The sequence below is a fragment of the Caretta caretta genome, chromosome 11 (genome assembly GCF_965140235.1).
Source record: "Caretta caretta isolate rCarCar2 chromosome 11, rCarCar1.hap1, whole genome shotgun sequence".
Classification (NCBI taxonomy): domain Eukaryota; kingdom Metazoa; phylum Chordata; order Testudines; family Cheloniidae; genus Caretta; species Caretta caretta.
The window spans coordinates 50,026,681-50,046,025 of NC_134216.1; the positions used below are offsets into that span (position 1 = coordinate 50,026,681).

Sequence of the window (19,345 nt, forward strand, 5' to 3'; positions counted from 1 at the left end):
AGCCACTCCCAGTCTCTGTTCAAACCCAAGTTAATGGTATCCAAGTAACAGCCGTGTTAGTCTGTATTCGCAAAAAGAAAAGGAGTACTTGTGGCACCTTAGAGACTAACCAATTTATTTGAGAATGAGCTTTCGTGAGCTACAGCTCATGCTACAGCTCATGCTCAAATAAATTGGTTAGTCTCTAAGGTGCCACAAGTACTCCTTTTCTTAATGGTATCTAGTTTGCATATTAATTCAAGCTCAGCAGTTTCTCTTTGGAGTCTGTTTTGAAGCTTTTCTGTTGCAAAATTGCCACCCTTCAATCTATTATCACCCTTCATTCCCCAGCCAATCCAGGCCACATGCCTCACTGCTCTGTCTCCCAGGCCCCCAGTCAGGTCTCCATCCTCTTTTCCCTACATCCCCTCACAAATGGGACCCTCTGTCCACCTCTCTCCTTAATATGCACTTCTTCCAAAAGCACCAGCAGGGCTGGCTTCGGGGAGGGGCGTTAGGTACGTCACCGGATAGCTGAATTTGCTGTAAATCACTGTACATTTAGGCAGCTGAGTAGTGAAAACGCGTATTACTGACTGAGGGGGAAGGCGCGGGGGCCGGGGGGGGGGGGGTCATACGTCGCTGGAATAGCACCGTGGGCCGGAGTCCTGCCCCGCCGTGTTACAGGTCACACACCTGGGCTCCCAGGCCAGGCCGGTTTGGGCTGGCGGCAGCTCCACACCAGCGCCCTCGCAAGACGCCAGCTCCCGGGGCAGTCAGCACGAGGCCGCAAGGGAGGGCGGCGCAGGCACGTCCCCGACCTGCAGTAAGGGTTCGGCCGAGGAGCGCCGGCGGAACGGGGAGGCCCCGAGCGGCCCGCGGCCCAACGCCGGCTGCACTGGCTGGGAAGGGCGGGGCGCAGGGGACCTGCTCCTTCCGCCACGGGACCGCGGCGGAGAGCGCGAGGCTCCGTCCCGCCCCGCGTGACCACTGACCGTTCCCTCAGCAGTGGGGGAGGGAGCCGGCCAGGGCAACCGCGCCTCACCCCCGTCACGTGATTCCGGCATCGTTGGGATTTTTCGCTTGTGGGACGTATCTTTGTACGCTCTTCCCCACCTCAGATTGCGCGCGCAACCGCTTCCGCAGAGCGCCTCGGGGCAGTGGTCGTTGACGGCCTGTCGTAAACGGAATCCTTCCTTTGCTTTTTCATTGCTTGGCTTTGCCCTACGGCCCGTCGGTCCCCGTGCGCTTTCCGGCCGCGGCGCTGAGAGGACCCGAGCGAGCGCGGACAGGGGCTTGCCCCCCTTTCCCGAGATGCCCCCCAAGAAACCGCCACCTGCGGCGGGGCCCAATAAGAAGGCGGACCAGAAAAAGAAGGAGAAGATCATCGAGGTGAGGGGGGGGCCCGGGAGGCGGCAGCGGCAGCGGCAGGAGCCGGGGTAGCCAGGCCCTCTGAGGCGCCTCACAGGCGCGATGGGATGGGGAGAGCGGAGCCGTAGCTTAGGGAGGGAGGACAGGGAGTCCATAACCGTCTCTCCCACGTCACGCCTCCGGTGTGTCCCCGCGTCGCCTTCGTATTCCGCCGGCCCCTGCTGCCCACCGCACCCCGTAGTCCCCGTCCCTGCTCCTCGGCCCCGATCCGGCCCCGTCACCCTCCTCCTTCCCCCTCTCTTCTTCCCCGCCACCTGCTTGTCCGTCCCCTCGCCCTTCCCGGGCCCTTTCTTGACCCCTCGCGGTCTGGGGGAGCCTTAAACCATCAACCTTAGCTTGCCGTAGAAACGGAGCTGGTCTCGCTCTTTCCTCTCCTCCCCCCGGAGAAATGGCTACTGGGCGGCCACTGCTGTTGAAACAACTTAATGAAAATGTTTTTAAATCGACAAGCTTAAAAACAAAAGTGTAGAAGATGCTGCCACCGGCTGTGGAGGCGTCTCTGGGGGGACTCTGCCGCCCTTCCTCTTCCAAGGCACCAGTCACATCTGCTAACGCATCCTGGCTCGTCCGTGGCCCTTTAACTGCTCTTTTCATTGGATCCCGTAAATAGACCAGGGTCGGTTATTTTCAGCCTGAGGATGGGTTGGTCAAAGTTTTTATTCTGACACATTAGAGCACAGGTGTTAGAAAGCTTTCAGGGCTCAGCTCTTTCAGATGTATGTCTGCAATGCCAGTCAAATCAAATCACTCTGTACGTGGATCTCAATTCAAAACTTGGCCTGTCGTCTCTTGTGGCAGGGCATAATGTCAACTGATGTAATAGCCAGGAGTAAATACTTATTTCGCAAATCTAGGCTGAATAAATTAAAGATTATTAGGTAGTGAGATTTTGTGCTCTCTTGGTCCTCTAACAATGTCTGTCATTCATAAAGCTATTCTTGACTGTTAAGAAATTTCAGTGTTTATAATTTTATTTAATAACACTTGTAACATTACACAGCTTCATTTGTCATTGGGCTTCCTTGTGAATGAATATCTTCTGAAATGCTGAAAATATGACTTTTGGGGGGAGATGAAAGAGCATAAGTAGAGAATTAAATATCTAAGCAAACTGACTGGAGATGGGTCGGGTACGTTAGATTTGGGATCTACCTACCTTAACAATTTTCCTTTTAAATATAATGCTACAAACTACCCTCACGCAATTGTTCTTTTTTATTACACTCCTTAAACTGCTTTAGATTGTAATGATTATCTTGGAGTGCTGGTTGCTGAATTAGTAATGTTCTGGCTGAACTCTGTTATAGAAGAGTTCTAGTCCGCAAAGATTCTTATTTTGTAGTTGAAAAAACATATAAGTTATCTTTGACCTTTCAAATGAGATCACAAACACGATAATACATGTAAAGTAATGGTGTATTTAAGGGACATTCATTATATAAAATGAGGCAATAATGCCACATGTGAATCAGTCTTTTTTCATAAGTTAGGGCATGTCTATACTACAAAATTAAGTCGACATCCATACTGTATTCCTTCTGTCAGCTGTGTGGGTCCTCACCAGGAGTGCTTCCACTGACTTAATTCTCTGGGGCATTGGGGGGCACTGACAACTGGAGCCCCTCACTGCAGGGCTGACAGCTGGAGCCCCACCACTGGGAGGTCCTAGCTGTCAGGCCCTTGTGGGGCTGATAGCCAACAGATGATGTAAGTAACGCAGTGTCTACACTTACAAGCTTACAGTGGTACAGCTGTACCGCTGCAAGAGCGCTTGGGTAGTCGCATTATGCCAATAGGAGAGAACATAATAGCTACCACTGCTCGTTGAGCTGGTTTTATGTTTGCAGGAGAGCGTCTCCCACTGACATAGCGCTGTGCACACGATGCTCAGGGCTGTGTTTGTTTTTTTTACACCCTGAATGATAAAAGTTTTGCCAACATAAGTGCTCGTGTAGACATGACCTAAGTCAACATAGTGGGCGACTTACATTGGTGGGAGTGACATTTTAGTGTAGACGCTTACAGAGTTAGGTCAACATAAGCTGCTTTACGTCGACCTAACTTTATAGTGTAGACTAGGCCTTATGTTTGTTGTATTTAAAAGCTATACGTTCATTGCAAAGCAACAAATTATTAGAAATATACACCAAAAACTCACCAATCCATTATTATTATTGATAGTTAATTAGTATGTAAAACTTTGTGAGCTTGAGTGCTGGCACTATTTTTTAGTGGTTTCAATAAAAAGTAACCAATTTCTAATTTACTTAAATTTTGGTTATTTTGATAGGTGTTTTTCTTTATTAACATTTCCCAAGTTGTGTTAACCAAGATGTTATCATTGGGTGACTTTTTTTTTTTTATTTCAGTGACTAGCAATAAAATATTTTTCTGCTTCTAATAAATAGAATTAAATCAAAGCCAAAGATAGGCTTTAAATAGACGTTGCTGTCACAGAAAAATACACTGCTGCAGATAGGAGTGTAAAGGGAGTTGTCAGGTTTTATATAAAATTTGAATGGAACTGAGATAGAAGCTCTTCCCTCCATAAACAAACTGAAAATGTAGGGAGAAAAATTGCTGCAAAGGAGTGTGAGCAGACACTTTTTTCCATGGAATGGGGGATACTCAGCAACTTTTTGGATTGAACACACAGAAAGCAGGTGCCTTTTCTTCAACAGATGCTGTTATAGTGTGAAACTTCGTAAAATACTACTTTAATGGTGTCTTACATTGGCACATGAGGAAGATGGGTGGGCAGAGGAACTACAGCAATGGAAAGGAAAACTGTTAAAAGAATGCAGGACAAGAAAGGATTACATGGATATTTTGCTGTCCTACAAAATTTTGGGGCACAAATATTCAGATAATTTGAAGACATTGATTTAATTTGGAGGACCCTTTGGTTCAGCACCTCTGGGGGAGGCAAGTGACAAGCACACCTTGCCATAACAGAAAGCAGCAGTAACGGGGAGACGCTTTTGGTTGGACACCCTAGGGCAACTGTTGCTCTTACAAAAATGCTATGGAATGGCTTTCACCAAAAAAAATCAGCAGACCCTCCAAGTCCATTTTAAGGTCACATACGCAGTTTCTGTCTTTCCCATAGCTTAGTGCATTTAACTGGGAAGCCTTTTTCTGCAGCCCAAAACTTGAAACTGGTGGTCCCAGAAAGTATTGTGTTTTAAATACTTCTCTAGTCTATTTTCTGTTCTATCATTCTCAATAGAATAGACCAGTGTTCCTCAATCTTGTGAACATTGTGGGCCATATATGCAGCTTTCTATGTTCTGTGGGCTGCCTCCACACACACACTATATATATAAATATAAATATATAATAAACATGTATGGCCCTGAGGATGTCACATGGGCTGCAGCCGTGTGCTGATTGGACCGTAAATGGCCCGTGGGTTGAGAACCACTGGAATAGACAATGTCTTTCTTTATTTTGTGTTACCCGTTGAACTTTACTTGGGAATAATATTGTTCCACAAGTCAAAGTTAAAGTTGTGAGTAATGCAAGCTAACCTCTTTTTAAATGAAAAGCCCTATAGGTTTTACAGATCTGTAAAATTGACTTCAGTTAGTACAGAAATCTCCAAAGGGAAAATAAAGGATTACGAGTTGTTTTGGAGCTGAGTCTCAAAATGACACGCAACTCGGATGGTAAACTGAGTTTAACAGATAGAATGTAAGCTTGTATTCTCTTCATTTTACAACTGCTGCATCATGTTATTGGTTCAGTCAATCATAACTGCCTGTTGGGATAGATTATTTAATTTACCAAATTCTTGTTGAGGTGTCTTTTATTTTATCATGGTTTTTTTTTATTCTTTTAATTCTGTCTCCATGCAGGCCTTCTATATTTAAATATAGACTTTTACCTCATTATTGATGTTATGACCAGATTACATCATTCAAAAACTAAATAACACTTACTGAACTGGAAGTTACAGCCATAGGGTTTTTTAATTAGTTTTAATTAAATCTTTGAATACTCTTCTTGCTCTTTCTTGACTAAAAGAGAATTAACTGTAATATCAGAATGCTATATTGCTACCTTTGAGAAATAACATGGCTTGTTTAAATTGAAAAAAATCTATTTTAATTTAAGAGCTAGTGTTTAATTTGATATAAGACCTTCAATCTTTGCCAAATGCAAGACTAAATATTGCCCATTCTGTTCCTCAGATCAAAGTAGCTTTGGGGAAATCAAGGGTGGGAATGGTATTGATAAGTTGAGAGGAACAGTACATTTTTGTTGTAACTTAAATTGAACTTTTCATAGAATGTCCAGTAGCTGAAGCATCACTTATACAAATCTCTTCTAATTTAGGACAAAACATTTGGTCTAAAGAATAAGAAAGGAGCAAAACAGCAGAAGTTTATCAAGGCTGTGACTCATCAAGTTAAATTTGGTCAACAAAATCCAAGACAGGTAAGCACTGAATTTGTAATTATCTCTTATCAATCATAATGTCTCTCATAGACTTGTAATGAGATGTTGTTGAGATAAGATTTATTACTTTGGCTAGCACAATTTTAATTTATTCAGTTGGTTTAAATTTTTTTTAAAAATAATAGCTATTTAATTGTCAGACACTAATGCTCTTTGTCATTATTGTTAAGTTAATGTTTGTCTAGTTAAAGGATAACATAGTTCCAAATCTATAATTTTTTAATGTACATTTTTAATAAAACCTGTCAACTAGTGAAGATGTTTCCATATTTAAAAAGCTTTTCAATGGTAACAGGATTAGCAAACATTCCTATGAAATGCTTTTAATCCAAACATTGTATTATTGCGCTAGTGTGTGAAACCTGAAGGTAAATAACTACCACCTAATTATAAACAAAAGTGAAACAAAGTGGCTCTTTTTCACCTATACGGGTCAGGAAGGCAGTCTTTTCCCTCCATTCCATTCTAAGGGCTAAAACATCAGAGGTGGCTAGGCAGTAATACTGGCTAGGGAGTGGAGGTTAAGTGGCAGTAATAGTGGATCACAAATTGAATATGAGGCAACAATGTGGTGCAATTGTGAAGAAGGCTAATATCATTCTGGGATGTAATAATAAGGGTGTTGTAAGTAAGGCACAGAATGTAACTGTCCCACTCTACTCGCTGCAGATGAGGCTTCAGGTGGAGTTTTGTGTCCAGTTGGGGGCGTCACTCTTTGAGAAATGTAGACAAACTGGAGATTTCAGAGGAGAGCAACAAAAATGATAGGTTTTAAAAAACTGACCTATGAGGAAGAGTTTTAAAAAAAAAACCAAAAACCTGGGTATATTTAGGCTTGAGAAAAAAAGACCTGATAAGACTTCAAGTAAGTTAAGGGTTGTTATAAAGAGGATATTGATCAATTGTTCTCCAGGTCCACTGAAGGTAGGACAAGAAATAGTGGGCTTAATCTCTAGCAGGGGAGATTTAGGTTAGATATTAGGAAAAACTTTCTAACTGTAAGGATCGTTAAGCACTGGAATAGGCTTCCAAGGGAGGTAATGGAAGGTTTTTAAGAACAGGTTGGACAAACACCTGCTAGGTATGGTCCTGCCTCAGGGGAAGGGTCCTGACCTCTTGAGGTCTCTTCCAGCCAGAGATTTCTGTGGTTTTAGGCCACTGCCGGAGATGGGACACGGCATGGGAAGGTAGGCTGCTATGTGATGGTACTGAGAATTCTTTTCTCGGGTGTCTGGGTGGGTCTTACTCACAAGACCAGGGTCTAGCTGATTGCCATACGTGGGGTCAGAAAGGAATTTTCCCCAGGTCAGATTGTCAGACACCTTGGGTTTTTTGTCTTTCTCTGCAGCATGAGGCGCAGGTCGCTAGCTAGGATCATCTGTAGAGCCCTGTGAAATTCTTTTTTGGTTCGTCTGAGTTTCACAGCTGCCCACCACTGAATAGCAATTGTAAAACTGACCAGGCTTCTGTTGATTTCGCTCAGTTGCTGCTTTCTGACAATGCTGTGCGCAAAAGAGAAGAATTCCTCTCAACAAAAAATGGAAACTGGGCAAGGTATATCCTTGTATGTCTTACGGACTTGCGAGGTACATCATTGTATTAGGATTAGATGTTGAAACTTTTCTCCCCAAACAGCCAGGAAACCTAGAAGTCCAGGAAGAGAACTTTCAACATCTAATCCTAATACAGTGCTGTACCTCCCAAGGCCATACCTCTGTGAATAACCCTCAAGAGTCAAAGACAGGCATGTCTTAAGGTACAAATGGAAGTGCTGTCGAGCTAAGAAACAACTTCAGCTCTAACCCTAGAGGTGTAACAAAGGTACTCTAATAAGTGTGTGTAATTCCAAAGAGTAAATCACTAAACATATTGGTTTTTATTATAGTTGACAAGTGTGGAGGTGCCATTTCATCCATCAGATGCAAAGTAGGATTGAAATAGGCTTTTCTAGATTGAATGTCATTAGAAATCAAAATTGTAAAGATAATTTAGCATCTTTTTTAGGTTGACTGTTAGCCCAGGATCAATTTACCTTTATAACTATTTTGAAAGTTAGAAATCTCGTGCATCATTTAGGGAAGAGGGGAGTCTGCTTTTAATTCTGCATTGCATCAAATTAGGCCGCTGCCTAGAAGTATCCAGACTGCAGAGCCTGAATGACAATATATTGAAAAAGAGAGAAGGATTCTTTCAAATGACTGTTTACCAATGACTTCAGTTCTGACTGGGCCATTAGGTATAAAGTCCCATTAACAACTTTGGGAGGAGAATCAGGCGTATTAAAACTAATTAATTGTACATGCTATTTTCCCATGTCTTCGTTCTTCTGTACTGGTCCAGGTATTGGGGTATAGGTCTTTTTTCCTACCAGCTTAAGTAACAGTGACTAATGATGATGAGGCTTGATTTTTAAACTACTAGAAGGGGGAGGCAGGTTCACAATGTCTTCCTTGTAGTCATAGAAATAGTTTTCCCTTTCTACTTTATACATTGTCTCTTCCTCACACACAGTTCAAATGAAACTAAGCTTTCCTGCCATGTACACCATCAGTTATTAACAGAACACTGTAATGCTGAAGAACTGCACACAATAAAATAAAATATTGGCTAGGTGATGTAGATGAATAAGACCACTTTCAAAGCCAAACTTCCTGGCTGGCTGCTGTGGATACACATAAAAGGAAAGACGAAAACATAAATTTTAGGGTTTTAATAGTAGAGTCTCTACCTTTGTGGATTTTGGGCAAGAGTAACTGGGCTGAGTGTTGGTGCTGGGTCTTTAATTCAGTTATTCCTCTACTGTGACAGTTTATGTTTGCTAGAGTCCTGCTAGAAGATGGCTGTCCTGTGCCAGCAATGACACTTATTTCCTGATTTCCTATTCCATAAATGTGGAACAAAAATAGAAAAGGGTCCTTCAATCATATTAGTATATCTTAGCCCTTGTAAAATGTTAGCTGTTAATTTCTTTCCTCTCTTTGGTTTGAAATGTATTTTAGCTCTTCCTGACATTTGCTAGCTAGTGCACCCTGGCCATTAATACAAGGAAATATTAGGAAAAGAATAATGCTGACACCTCCTAAATCAGTGACTGTCGTTCTATATGACATATAATTAATATTGCATGCTATGTTATCTTTGAAGCTGTAGTGCACAGATTGTGAATAATTTCACGGTTCTAAATATCCTTTACCAATCACTTCAAATCTGGGATTATTATAGGCTGCTCAGGCTGAAGGTGACAAGAAATTAAAGAAGGATGATAAGAAGAAAGAATTACAGGAACTAAATGAACTCTTCAAACCTGTAGTTGCTGCCCAGAAAATTAGTAAAGGTAAACTAAGAGTAATGTAACATTTTAGTTTGTAGCTAATTCTGTTAGTATTTTATATAGTTCACATTAAAAAAAAATTTAAAATGTCAGTTTTCCTATCTATAAGCAAGCAGTTCTAACTTTTTTATTTTAAAAATTCCGTTCTGTTAACAAATAAAACTAAAATGGATATGAAGGGCTAGGTGACATAGGTGATATATTATGTGACCTTTTAATGCTAACCATTGTGAGGTCATAATGTCATTGATCTGAGTACGGAAATCTGCTCTGATTTCAATGGAGATTTCTTCATCAACATTGGCAGGCTGCAGGAGCAGATTCTGTGCTGCATCCAGTTTTTACTGGTACAGTAGAGTTGGGGGTGGAGGGCTGTTAGAACCAGTTGCGGTTCCCCAATTCTCTGCCCTGGAGATTGCTAGAGTGTAGTACACTCACTCTAACACTGTCCTTCTCTGAAACTGTTCCTGTGCCAGAGGCTGCAGTGAACTGGTTTTACAGGCTCCATGCCAGTTGTGGACTCCCTGCTCCAGGGGCCTTGCATATAGTTTTCATTTTTTGTGTGCTGCCCTTTACTGTTCAGTGGTGTCTATTTCTTTGTAAAAGTATAACAATTTGATTATTTTATTTATGTAAGTAAGGAACACTTTAAATTAGCATTATCCCCATTTTACAGAGTGGGAAAACAGTCATGGTTGTTGTGTGTTAGGCTAGATCTATACTACAAAGTTTTCTCAGCATAGCTGTGTCGGTCACGGGTGTGAGAAAAACCACACCCTTTATCTGACCTAGCTATGCCAGCCAAAACCCCAGTGTACATACAGACACGCCAACAAGAGTGCTTCTGTTTGCATAGCTAATTTTGTTTGGGGAGCTGGTGGTAATATACCACCAGGAAGAACTTCTTCTGTTGGCATATACTGCACCTGGACTAGGGGAATCTGCCAGTAGAGCTATAATGTAATGTGCCAATGTAACTATCAGCAGAGCCTGTATAATGTAGACTAGCCCTTAGGTGTCAGATCAGATCATTGGCCAAATCAAACTTTTTTTTTTTTGCCTGACACTCAGTACCCCACCCGAACCATAAACATCACTGCCTCATTAAGACTAAATCCTAATAGTTTCATTGCTATAGTAATACATCCCATAGCAGTGGTTCAGTGCCTGTGTAAATGTTTGATATTTCCATTAACTATGTTGCACTGGAGCTAGCTGGTTGCTACTGAAAATATCATGGCTTATGAATCAATATTGGAATTAAGTACAAGAAACTTGATTAACCCAGTTGATAGTTATAAAGTGAATTTGATTCTTGAATTAGTACCTATTGTAATAAGCTAAGAGTAGATCACATGCATTACTTAAGCCACACATTGATGCCAGATTTTTCTTAAATAGCAAAATGCCTTTAAATTTGGACATTTAAAACAAACCTAACAACAAAGTAGGTACGGAAGCATACGTACATGAAAGACAGCAGTTTGGTAGTGGTATTGAAGCAGACTGAGAGAAGTTAGTGATGGTAATTGTATTGTGAATAACTTCCAGGTTTTTTTTAAATTAACTTTGAATTTCTATGCTCTACTGTTTGGTGTTTAAAAACTGAAATGTTGCGTTTAATGCTTTTTGAAAAAAAATGTGGTAAATCATTTTAAATGCGACTTAGTGTTTTGCCTGGAAACAGTACTAAAATACTAAATTTCATATGACACAGGTGCAGATCCCAAATCAGTAGTTTGTGCTTTCTTCAAGCAAGGACAGTGCACTAAAGGAGATAAGTGCAAGTTTTCTCATGATTTGTCTTTGGAGAGAAAGTGTGAAAAACGCAGTGTTTACATTGATGCAAGAGATGAAGATCTTGAAAAAGGTATGTTCTTTCTGGAAAATAACTGCCAACATACTTTACAGGTGCCAAAGTTCTAATAATAAGTTCATAAGCTCTTTGGACCAGGAATAGTCTTCTTTTTCTGTTTATACAATGCGTAGCACAATCAGGTCGTGGCCTATGGCTGGGACTTCTAGGTGGTTGGTAATACAAATAATATTGAGCTGATTTAAAAAAGAAAAATCACTCAACTTCTTACCTGCAAGAGAATTTTTTCTAGTCCCTATTTTGATGGATTAGTATAATAAAGACAATGCGCTACAGGGCAGCAGTCCTTAAACTCTGGTGGTGTGGAATATTTACAATATAGAGGTGGCAAGTCATCTAGAATTGGCTCCTTTTAGTTTCCAATTGCTTCTAAAAATACCCAGGCTTTAGAAAAAGCAAATGAACTGCAACTTATTATGTTTTTTGCACATATGCTATTAGTAGTAGCATAATGTGTTTGAACAGTATTTTAAATTCAGGTTGCTTGGGAAGCTTCTGTCTGTGGCTTCATTCCCCATCAGCACTGATCAGTCAAAAATAGAGTGTTGTTTGGCTTTGCACTTTTGCTCAGCATGGGTTAGAGAGCTACACTAAGACAGGTCAATTTTCTTTTGTGGTTGTCATGCACTAACACAATGTTGTATGCCATTCCTGCTGGGTAATGTTTTAACCTTTTGACACACTGAAGTGGTGCACCAGGACAACACATATGGCTTCATTGCTCTTGTTAGTGTTCCAACCCTCACAGCCTCTTTTCTTTAATAGCTGCTTCTTCTGTATCACCAAAGGTGATAAAGAACTTCCTACCTTGACTTATATCTGTCAGCCTCTCTTCTCCTGCTCATGTGTTTGTTTGAGCTGTCTTCCCCCTACCTCCTTCCTGGGCACCATCCCACCTACTATTCCATGTTTCCTTTTTTTGGAAACATGAGTTTATGTGGAGGAAGAGGTGTAAATTCTTTAAAATGCTCTCAGAGAAGAAGTTTTAAAGTACTTTTTACGAATAAATAAAAGCATGTGAGGCTTTGAAAATCCTCTTTATTAAAATCATAATTAAGAACCTAAACTTGACAGTATTGCTTTTCCTTTACTGCAGTTAAACTGCAGAATCCAAAGCAGTTTGATTGTGAGGCTTGGTATTTTAGTTATAATTTGAGATGTAAGTGAAACCAACTTTTTTACTATTTATATCTAGATACAATGGATAATTGGGATGAGAAAAAGCTGGAAGAGGTGGTGAACAAGAAGCATGGTGAGGCGGAAAAGAAAAAACCCAAAACTCAAATAGTATGTCCTTTTCTTTAATTGAGTTGCAGTAGTTATTAGCTATCATTAGAGAGAATTAAATTTGGAAAGGTACTGGATTTTTCTACTAGAATATCTTGAAATCTTTATTTGAATATTATAAAGGCTTTTTGAGGATAAAGGTTGACTTGCATTATTCTATCATCTTGACATATTTCTGAAATAAGCAAGGCTCTTTTATAATTATAAATATATACTTTTATGTGCATATTTGGGTATGAGAAGCATCTTTTTCTAAGATAGAAATGATTTCATAAACAGTATGAAGAGTAATCCTGGTACATTACTGGATATAATTTGACTACCCACATTCAAGATTTAAGTGTTCATAGTTACATATGCCAATAGGATTACTTATGTGATTGATTCTCTTGCACATCTTACCTTTTTGATTGTGAACCTAAGATGCTAATAGATTAATAGATGGGAACAAAGAAATATTCTAACCATGAGTGTCCTACATCAGTGCATACAGTTTAATCTTTTCTGTAATGCTAAGTCTAAAAAAAATCACTAATTAGAAGGGATTTTCTAGTATTTAGGGCTCCAAAACTATGGGATATTTTAAATTGGGACCTTAATTTTATCTTGCCTTAACTAGCATCAGTTTAAATCTTTAATATTTTATACTTTTGTGTTTTTCACTCTTTTAATTCCACATTGTTATCCATACAAACTAAAAATACAAGAAAATGGTAGTTGTATTCATGCTATGTTATTTCACAATAACTAAATATTACTCATGACACAGTTGGAAGTGAAATGTGAAAGAACAGCTTGGGATCTATAGTAAAATTAATACATTGCTTGTTAAAGTTGCCAGATTCACAGCTCTGGCAACTGAAGTGTTCTGTGTAGAGATGGGTGTACAACTGCAGCAAGAATGCATGCTGTCCCTTTAGTGTGCTTCAAAACTTGACCTGGAACGGACAACCTCCAAGGTTGAAAGGGTCGTAGAGTATAGTCTCCATTCTCATTACATTCTTGTTGTATCAGTGTGAAACTGCCAAAAACATACAAAACCATGGCCTCTTTTTAAATTAAAATTAAAATCTAGAAGACCTGACCAACTCGCTTCACACAGAGACACTGGATTTATACCACTAGACAATCAATCACTAGTCTTTTAAGCCATCTGTTCCCCCAAATTTGAGAAGCTTTAACAGAAAAAGCTGCTGAAAACTTTAAATGTAGTTTTTTATTTAAATACATTAATCAGTTGTACTCTTTTGACATTTGTCCATTGTTCTTTAGTCTAAATACATTCAAAAATATTTCTTCTTGGGACTTCTGTTTGAATGGTAGCTCAGAAATGTAATATGACTAGATGTGATTTACTGACCATTGTTGTAATACTGTTCCTGAGTTAATGTGACAAACTCACTTTACCAGTGTAGGTAGCTGGGGAGGAGAAGGTAGGATTCAGGGGTAATAACCACTGTTGTTTAATACAGGTCTGCAAGTATTTTCTTGATGCTATCGAAAACAACAAATATGGCTGGTTTTGGGTTTGTCCTGGTGGAGGAGACAACTGTATGTACCGCCATGCTCTCCCTCCTGGCTTTGTACTAAAAAAAGACAAAAAGAAGGAGGAAAAAGAAGATGAAGTTTCTTTAGAAGATCTAATAGAAAGAGAGGTAAGGTAATAGCTAACTCAGTCATTCAAGCCTGAATATTACATGGTTTAATTATTTTTAACAAAGTACTCTGAAAAGAGGCACATGTTCAAAATTCTCTTCTAGCAACAGAGTAAAAAAAAAAAATGGTACTCACTGATGTTTGTATCCACTTGGGCGTTAGAGTGAAATATACTCAGTGATTCTTTGAAAATAATCAAGTCTTTCTTTTGAAACTGTTAATTTCTCCAGTTTATTCACCAGATAAGAATACAAAGTAAAGTTTAACTGAATATTTACCTCTAGAGGGCAGCAATGTTTTAGGTCAGAATTTTGACTTGTAATACTGAAATGCAGCTTCTGAGAATAGAAGGCACTATTGAAGACTGGGTTTCTGTGTGTGTGTTTTTTTTTGTCTTAAGCTGGTAGACAAAATCAGGGAGTTGAAAAGATTGAAACCAGAAGAAAAACCTAGTGGTGTTTGTGCTTATTGTTTAAAAGGAACTTGGGAATTTTTTAATAATATCTCTTCTAAAGCCAAGACAAGTGTTGCCGTTGAAAGTGACACCTTTAGTTCATACCGTTGATATTTTAAGGTTGCACATAACCATCATTTCTTAAATATTGCCAGGTTACCTATACTAGTAGAATAGATTTGGATGTAGCCTATTGAAACTTTTCTTTGAGTCAAACAATCTCAAATTTGACTGCATGAATGCATGTTTATTATTAGTAAGAAAGTCAAAAGAAAAATCTCATTAAGTATTTCTAATGTACAGAAAAATCTTAAGAGGGAATGATTTTAAGAGACAGTTTCTTAATTTGTGAAGAAAAACTTGCCCTATTGTATTGTAGATAATTGTGTTCACAAAGATTGATTAAAGCTAATGCCTTTATTGCACAGCGTGCTGCCTTAGGACCAAACATTACCAAAATCACCTTAGAGTCTTTTCTTGCATGGAAGAAAAGAAAAAGACAAGAAAAGATTGACAAGGCTGAACAAGATATGGAACGGAGGAAAGCAGATTTTAAAGCTGGCAAAGCACTGGTGGTATGTTCTCCACTCAAATACTACTACTTGTAAGAGGAAAGAGTGAAATACACTTTATAATGAGGTAGCTGGCCTGAAATTAAGCCGTGTGTATTTTCTTTTATTCTCTAAATTGCAGTACAGATAACATTTAGTGTTGTTTGAATATGTCTTACTTGCTTCCCCATGGATAGATCAGCGGACGTGAAGTATTTGAGTTCCGGCCGGAGTTGGTTGATGCCGATGATGAAGAAGCAGACGACACTAATTATATTCAAGGATCAAGTGAAGATGAGGTAAAGAAGTAAATATTAACTCTCTTTAACTACCTCATATTGCTGGTAACCATTTAAAATTTAGAGACTTAACTTTTTGGTTTTGATAGGCTTCCATAAAAAAAGTAATAATGATTAAATTTGAGAAGCATGGCTAGTACTTAAATAGTGGGCGTCCTTTTTAGTTTGCTGTTACTTAGACTGAACAAAATAAAACCTGCAGAAAGAAAAGTTGATGTCAAATGTAAAATTAACAAATCAGTTGCAGGAAAGTAATGATTAATGCAAAGAAAATAACTTTGTTTTTCAGGTTGAAGATCTTGTGAGGATAAATGATGTAGACTTGAACCTGTATGTCCCAAAGGATGTAGATGAGACTGGTATTACTGTGGCTAGTCTCGAGCGATTCAGCACATACACTTCAGTGGAAAAAGATGGTAAGGTCACTGTTTAGACATAACTAAGTTAACAGATACAGTACATTGAAGTAATGTTAAAGGTTTTCCAATACCCACAAAGAGAGAGGCTGTGAAGAAATGTTCGATAGATTTGTATAGTGCTTATTCCATAGTATCTTAATGCTGCTTCACATATTGTGTTCTGAAAATACAGAAGAACTATATTTTCTAGTATAGGGGAAAGGAATTGCTATAGGCAGGTTTTTTTGTTTGTTTGTTTTTAATTAAATAAATGCCCTGTCTTTTGACCTCTAGTTAATATATACAGTCATTTCTACTACAATATTTGTTTAACTTTTAAATCACTTAAAAATTATGTCTTGAAACTGGGAAAGGAAACACCTTTCTTTACACTTTCCTGTTTTAGTAAATAAGTGAATGAATGATGACTCCAAAATCTGTAAGTTTACCTTAAACTTGTTAGCTAACTTTTCACGGCAAGTACTTCATCTTACTATGTATTTGTACAGCAGCTACCAAATAAAAGTCTGATCCTGATTGACCTTTCTGGACTTTAAATACAGCATTGAATAATAGTAATAACAAGGGCTGTCAAGTGATTAAAAATATTAATTGTGATTAATAGTGCTGTTAATAATACAATACCATTTATTTAAATACTTTTTTGATGTTTTCTACATTTTCAAATATATTGATTTCAGTTACAACACAGAACACAAAGTGTACAGTGCTCACTTTATTTTTGATTACAAGTATTTGCACTTTAAAAAAACAAGGAATAGTATTTTTCAATTCACCTAATACAAGTACTGTAGTGCAATTTCTTTTTCATGAAAGTTGAACTTACAGACGTAGAATTATGTACAAAAACCTGCACTCAAAAATAGAACAATGTAAAATTTTAGAGCCTGCAAGTCCATCCAGTCCTACTTCTTGTTCAGCCAATTGCGCAGACAAACAAGTCTGTTTACATTTCCAGGAGATAATGCTGCCCTCTTCTTGTTTACAATGTCACCTGAAAGTGAGAATAGGCATTCTCATGGCACTGTTGTAGCTGCTGTCGCAAGATATTTACGTGCCAGATGCACTAAAGTTTCATATGTCCCTTCATGCTTCAACCACCATTCCAAGGGACATGTGTCCATGCTGATGACAGATTCTGCTCAATAACAGTCCAAAGCAATGTGGACCGATGCATGTTCATTTTCATTATCTGAGTCAGATGCCGCCAGCAGAAGGCTGATTTTCATTTTTGGTGGTTCAGGTTCTGTAGTTTCTGCATTGGAGTGTTGCTCTTTTAAGACTTCTGAAAACGTTCTCCACACCTTGTCCCTCTTAGATTTTGGAGGGCACTTCAGATTCTTAAACCTTGGGTCGAGTGCTGTAGCTATCTTCAGAAATCTTACATTGGTACCTTCTTTGCGTTTTGTCAAATCTGCAATGACGGTGTTCTTAAAATGAACAGCATGTGCTGGGTCATCATCTGAGACTGCTATATCATGAAATATATGGCAGAATGCAGGTAAAACAGAGCAGAGGACATAAAATTGTCCCCCAAGGAGTTCAGTCACAAATTTAATTAATGCATTATTTTTTTACTGAGCATCATCAGCATGGAAGTATGTCTTCTGGAATGGTGGCTGAAGCATGAAGGGGCATATGAATGTTTAGGATTCCTGGCACGTAAATACCTTGCGACGCCAGCTACAACAGTGCCATGAGAACGCCTGTTATCGCTTTCTGGTGACATTGTCAATAAGAAGAGGGCAGTATTATCCCCTGTAAATGTAAACAAACTTGTTTGTCTTAGTGATTGGCTGAACAAAAAGTAGGACTGAGTGGACTTGTAGGCTCTGAAGTTTTACATTGTTTTGTTATGGAGTGTAATTATGTAACAAAATATCTATATTTATAAGTTGCACTTTCATGACAAAGGGGTTCCACTACAGTACTTGCATGAGGTGAATGGAAAAATACTATTTCTTTTGTTTATCATTTTTACAGTGCAAATATTTGTAATAAAAATATACACTGATTCAATTACAACACAGAATACAATATATATGAAAATATAGAAAAAACATCCAAAATATTTAATAAATTTCAATTGGTATTTCTGTTAACAGTGCGATTTAAAACTGCGATTAATCATGATTAATTTTTTTGAGTTAATTGCATGAGTTAACTGCGATTAATCGACAGCCCTAGTAATAACTTAATAGTATGAACCAGCTGGTGAGGACAGGAGCTGTAAAAAAATCTCTTGCATTTACGCACACCTGTGTTCACTTGCAACTGTTAAAAACCCAGTCCTGCAAGCACACAAGTAGTCCTGTTGAGTTCAGTGGGATGAATTGCATTAGTAGGTGCCATATATGTAAGTCGTAGTAGAATAGCTGTATGGCAGCTATATTTTTGCATCAAAACATGGGTGTGTATTCTTCAAGCATGGACCCTAGTTGATGTTGATAGATTGACTGTAAGAATTTGTAACATTAATAGACGTAAGAATTGTTTTTATTTTCAGATAACAAATTAAGTGAAGCTTCAGGAGGTGGAATAGAGAATGGGGAGCAAAGTGATTCAGAAGAAAACGAGGCAGAAGGAGAACAGGAAAATGGAGTAATAGATGCAGTTCCTGTTGATGAAAATCTTTTTACTGGAGAGGACTTGGATGAACTAGAAGAAGAATTAAACACTCTTGATTTAGAAGAATGAACAAACAAATGCAATAAGAAAATTGAAGTCTACCTTACAAAGTGAAAACTGACTACATCATTTTTTCATCTAGAATTCTTAAACAGGAGGTTTGTGGTTTCCCCAGCTGATTCTGGAGGGCACATCAAAAAACAGAAGTACTTTCCTTCAGTTTCCTTTACTCCACTCTTGACTACATCTCATAGTAAAATATTCAGATTAGTTAATAATTGAATTGAGAGCTGTCATCGCAGAAAATGAGATGTAATTTTGAACTAAAAGTAGGAAGCATAAATGAGTTAAGTGGATTTATTACTACCAGGGGTAGTACACAGTCAAAATGAACATCCTTTTCACCAGAACTGCATTTGTTAATAAGTAATTTTGAGTTGATTCAGAAACTGCCTGAAATATTTGAGCAATGTACTCTAAATGGAGCTGATACAGATTAAGATGTTCATGCTCCAGTAGGTATTGATATGCTTTACTTCTTTAGCTGGATGCTAAAGATGTGGATTCGTGAGTTGATAAGGCGTCAGCTATGGTGGCCTCTGTTTAAAATGTTTTAAACTTTCCCTACACCTTTTGACAACAAGGTTGTAAATAAAGACCGTCAACTTTAAAATCATTATGTTGACTTTTCTTTACATCAATGTGTGACAAATTGTAAATAAAATATATTTTGTATGAGATAGAGAGTAAATATGTTCCCTCTAGTTATGATCCAGAAGTTTCAGCTAAAGGAGTGGCTAGTTGCAGATAGCTTTCAAGCCCTAGACCTCCATGCAGAAGAATTCTAAATGGCATATTATCTTTCATCTTTCCCTGCAATAAAACTGTAATAGAATTAATATAACATGCTATACAGTTCACTTACCTGTCGTCGCATCTTATTCTTCCCTTGGCCATATTTGTACATTGTCTA

General features: G+C 38.7%; 1 protein-coding gene across 1 annotated transcript; it reads left to right on the forward strand.

Annotated features, from left to right (window-relative positions):
* The first annotated feature begins 1,013 nt into the window (after positions 1 to 1,013).
* On the forward strand, positions 1,014 to 19,045 carry ZC3H15 (zinc finger CCCH-type containing 15). The gene is made up of 10 exons (XM_048869489.2): positions 1,014 to 1,371; positions 5,749 to 5,850; positions 9,094 to 9,205; positions 10,920 to 11,072; positions 12,274 to 12,365; positions 13,838 to 14,020; positions 14,904 to 15,050; positions 15,224 to 15,325; positions 15,615 to 15,741; positions 18,251 to 19,045. Exons 1-10 carry the CDS (start codon positions 1,294 to 1,296, stop codon positions 18,439 to 18,441), a joined length of 1,287 nt encoding a protein of 428 aa, XP_048725446.1. The 5' UTR covers positions 1,014 to 1,293; the 3' UTR covers positions 18,442 to 19,045.
* Positions 19,046 to 19,345: the final 300 nt, after the last annotated feature.

Excerpts from the sequence above, each read along its gene's own strand:
- ZC3H15 (XM_048869489.2), top strand. The coding sequence starts at position 1,294 with ATGCCCCCCAAGAAACCGCCACCTGCGGCGGGGCCCAATAAGAAGGCG. Across the intron at positions 1,372-5,748 it reads AGAAGGAGAAGATCATCGAG|GACAAAACATTTGGTCTAAA; the intron begins GTGAGGGGGGGG and ends CTTCTAATTTAG. Across the intron at positions 15,742-18,250 it reads CACTTCAGTGGAAAAAGATG|ATAACAAATTAAGTGAAGCT; the intron begins GTAAGGTCACTG and ends TTTTATTTTCAG.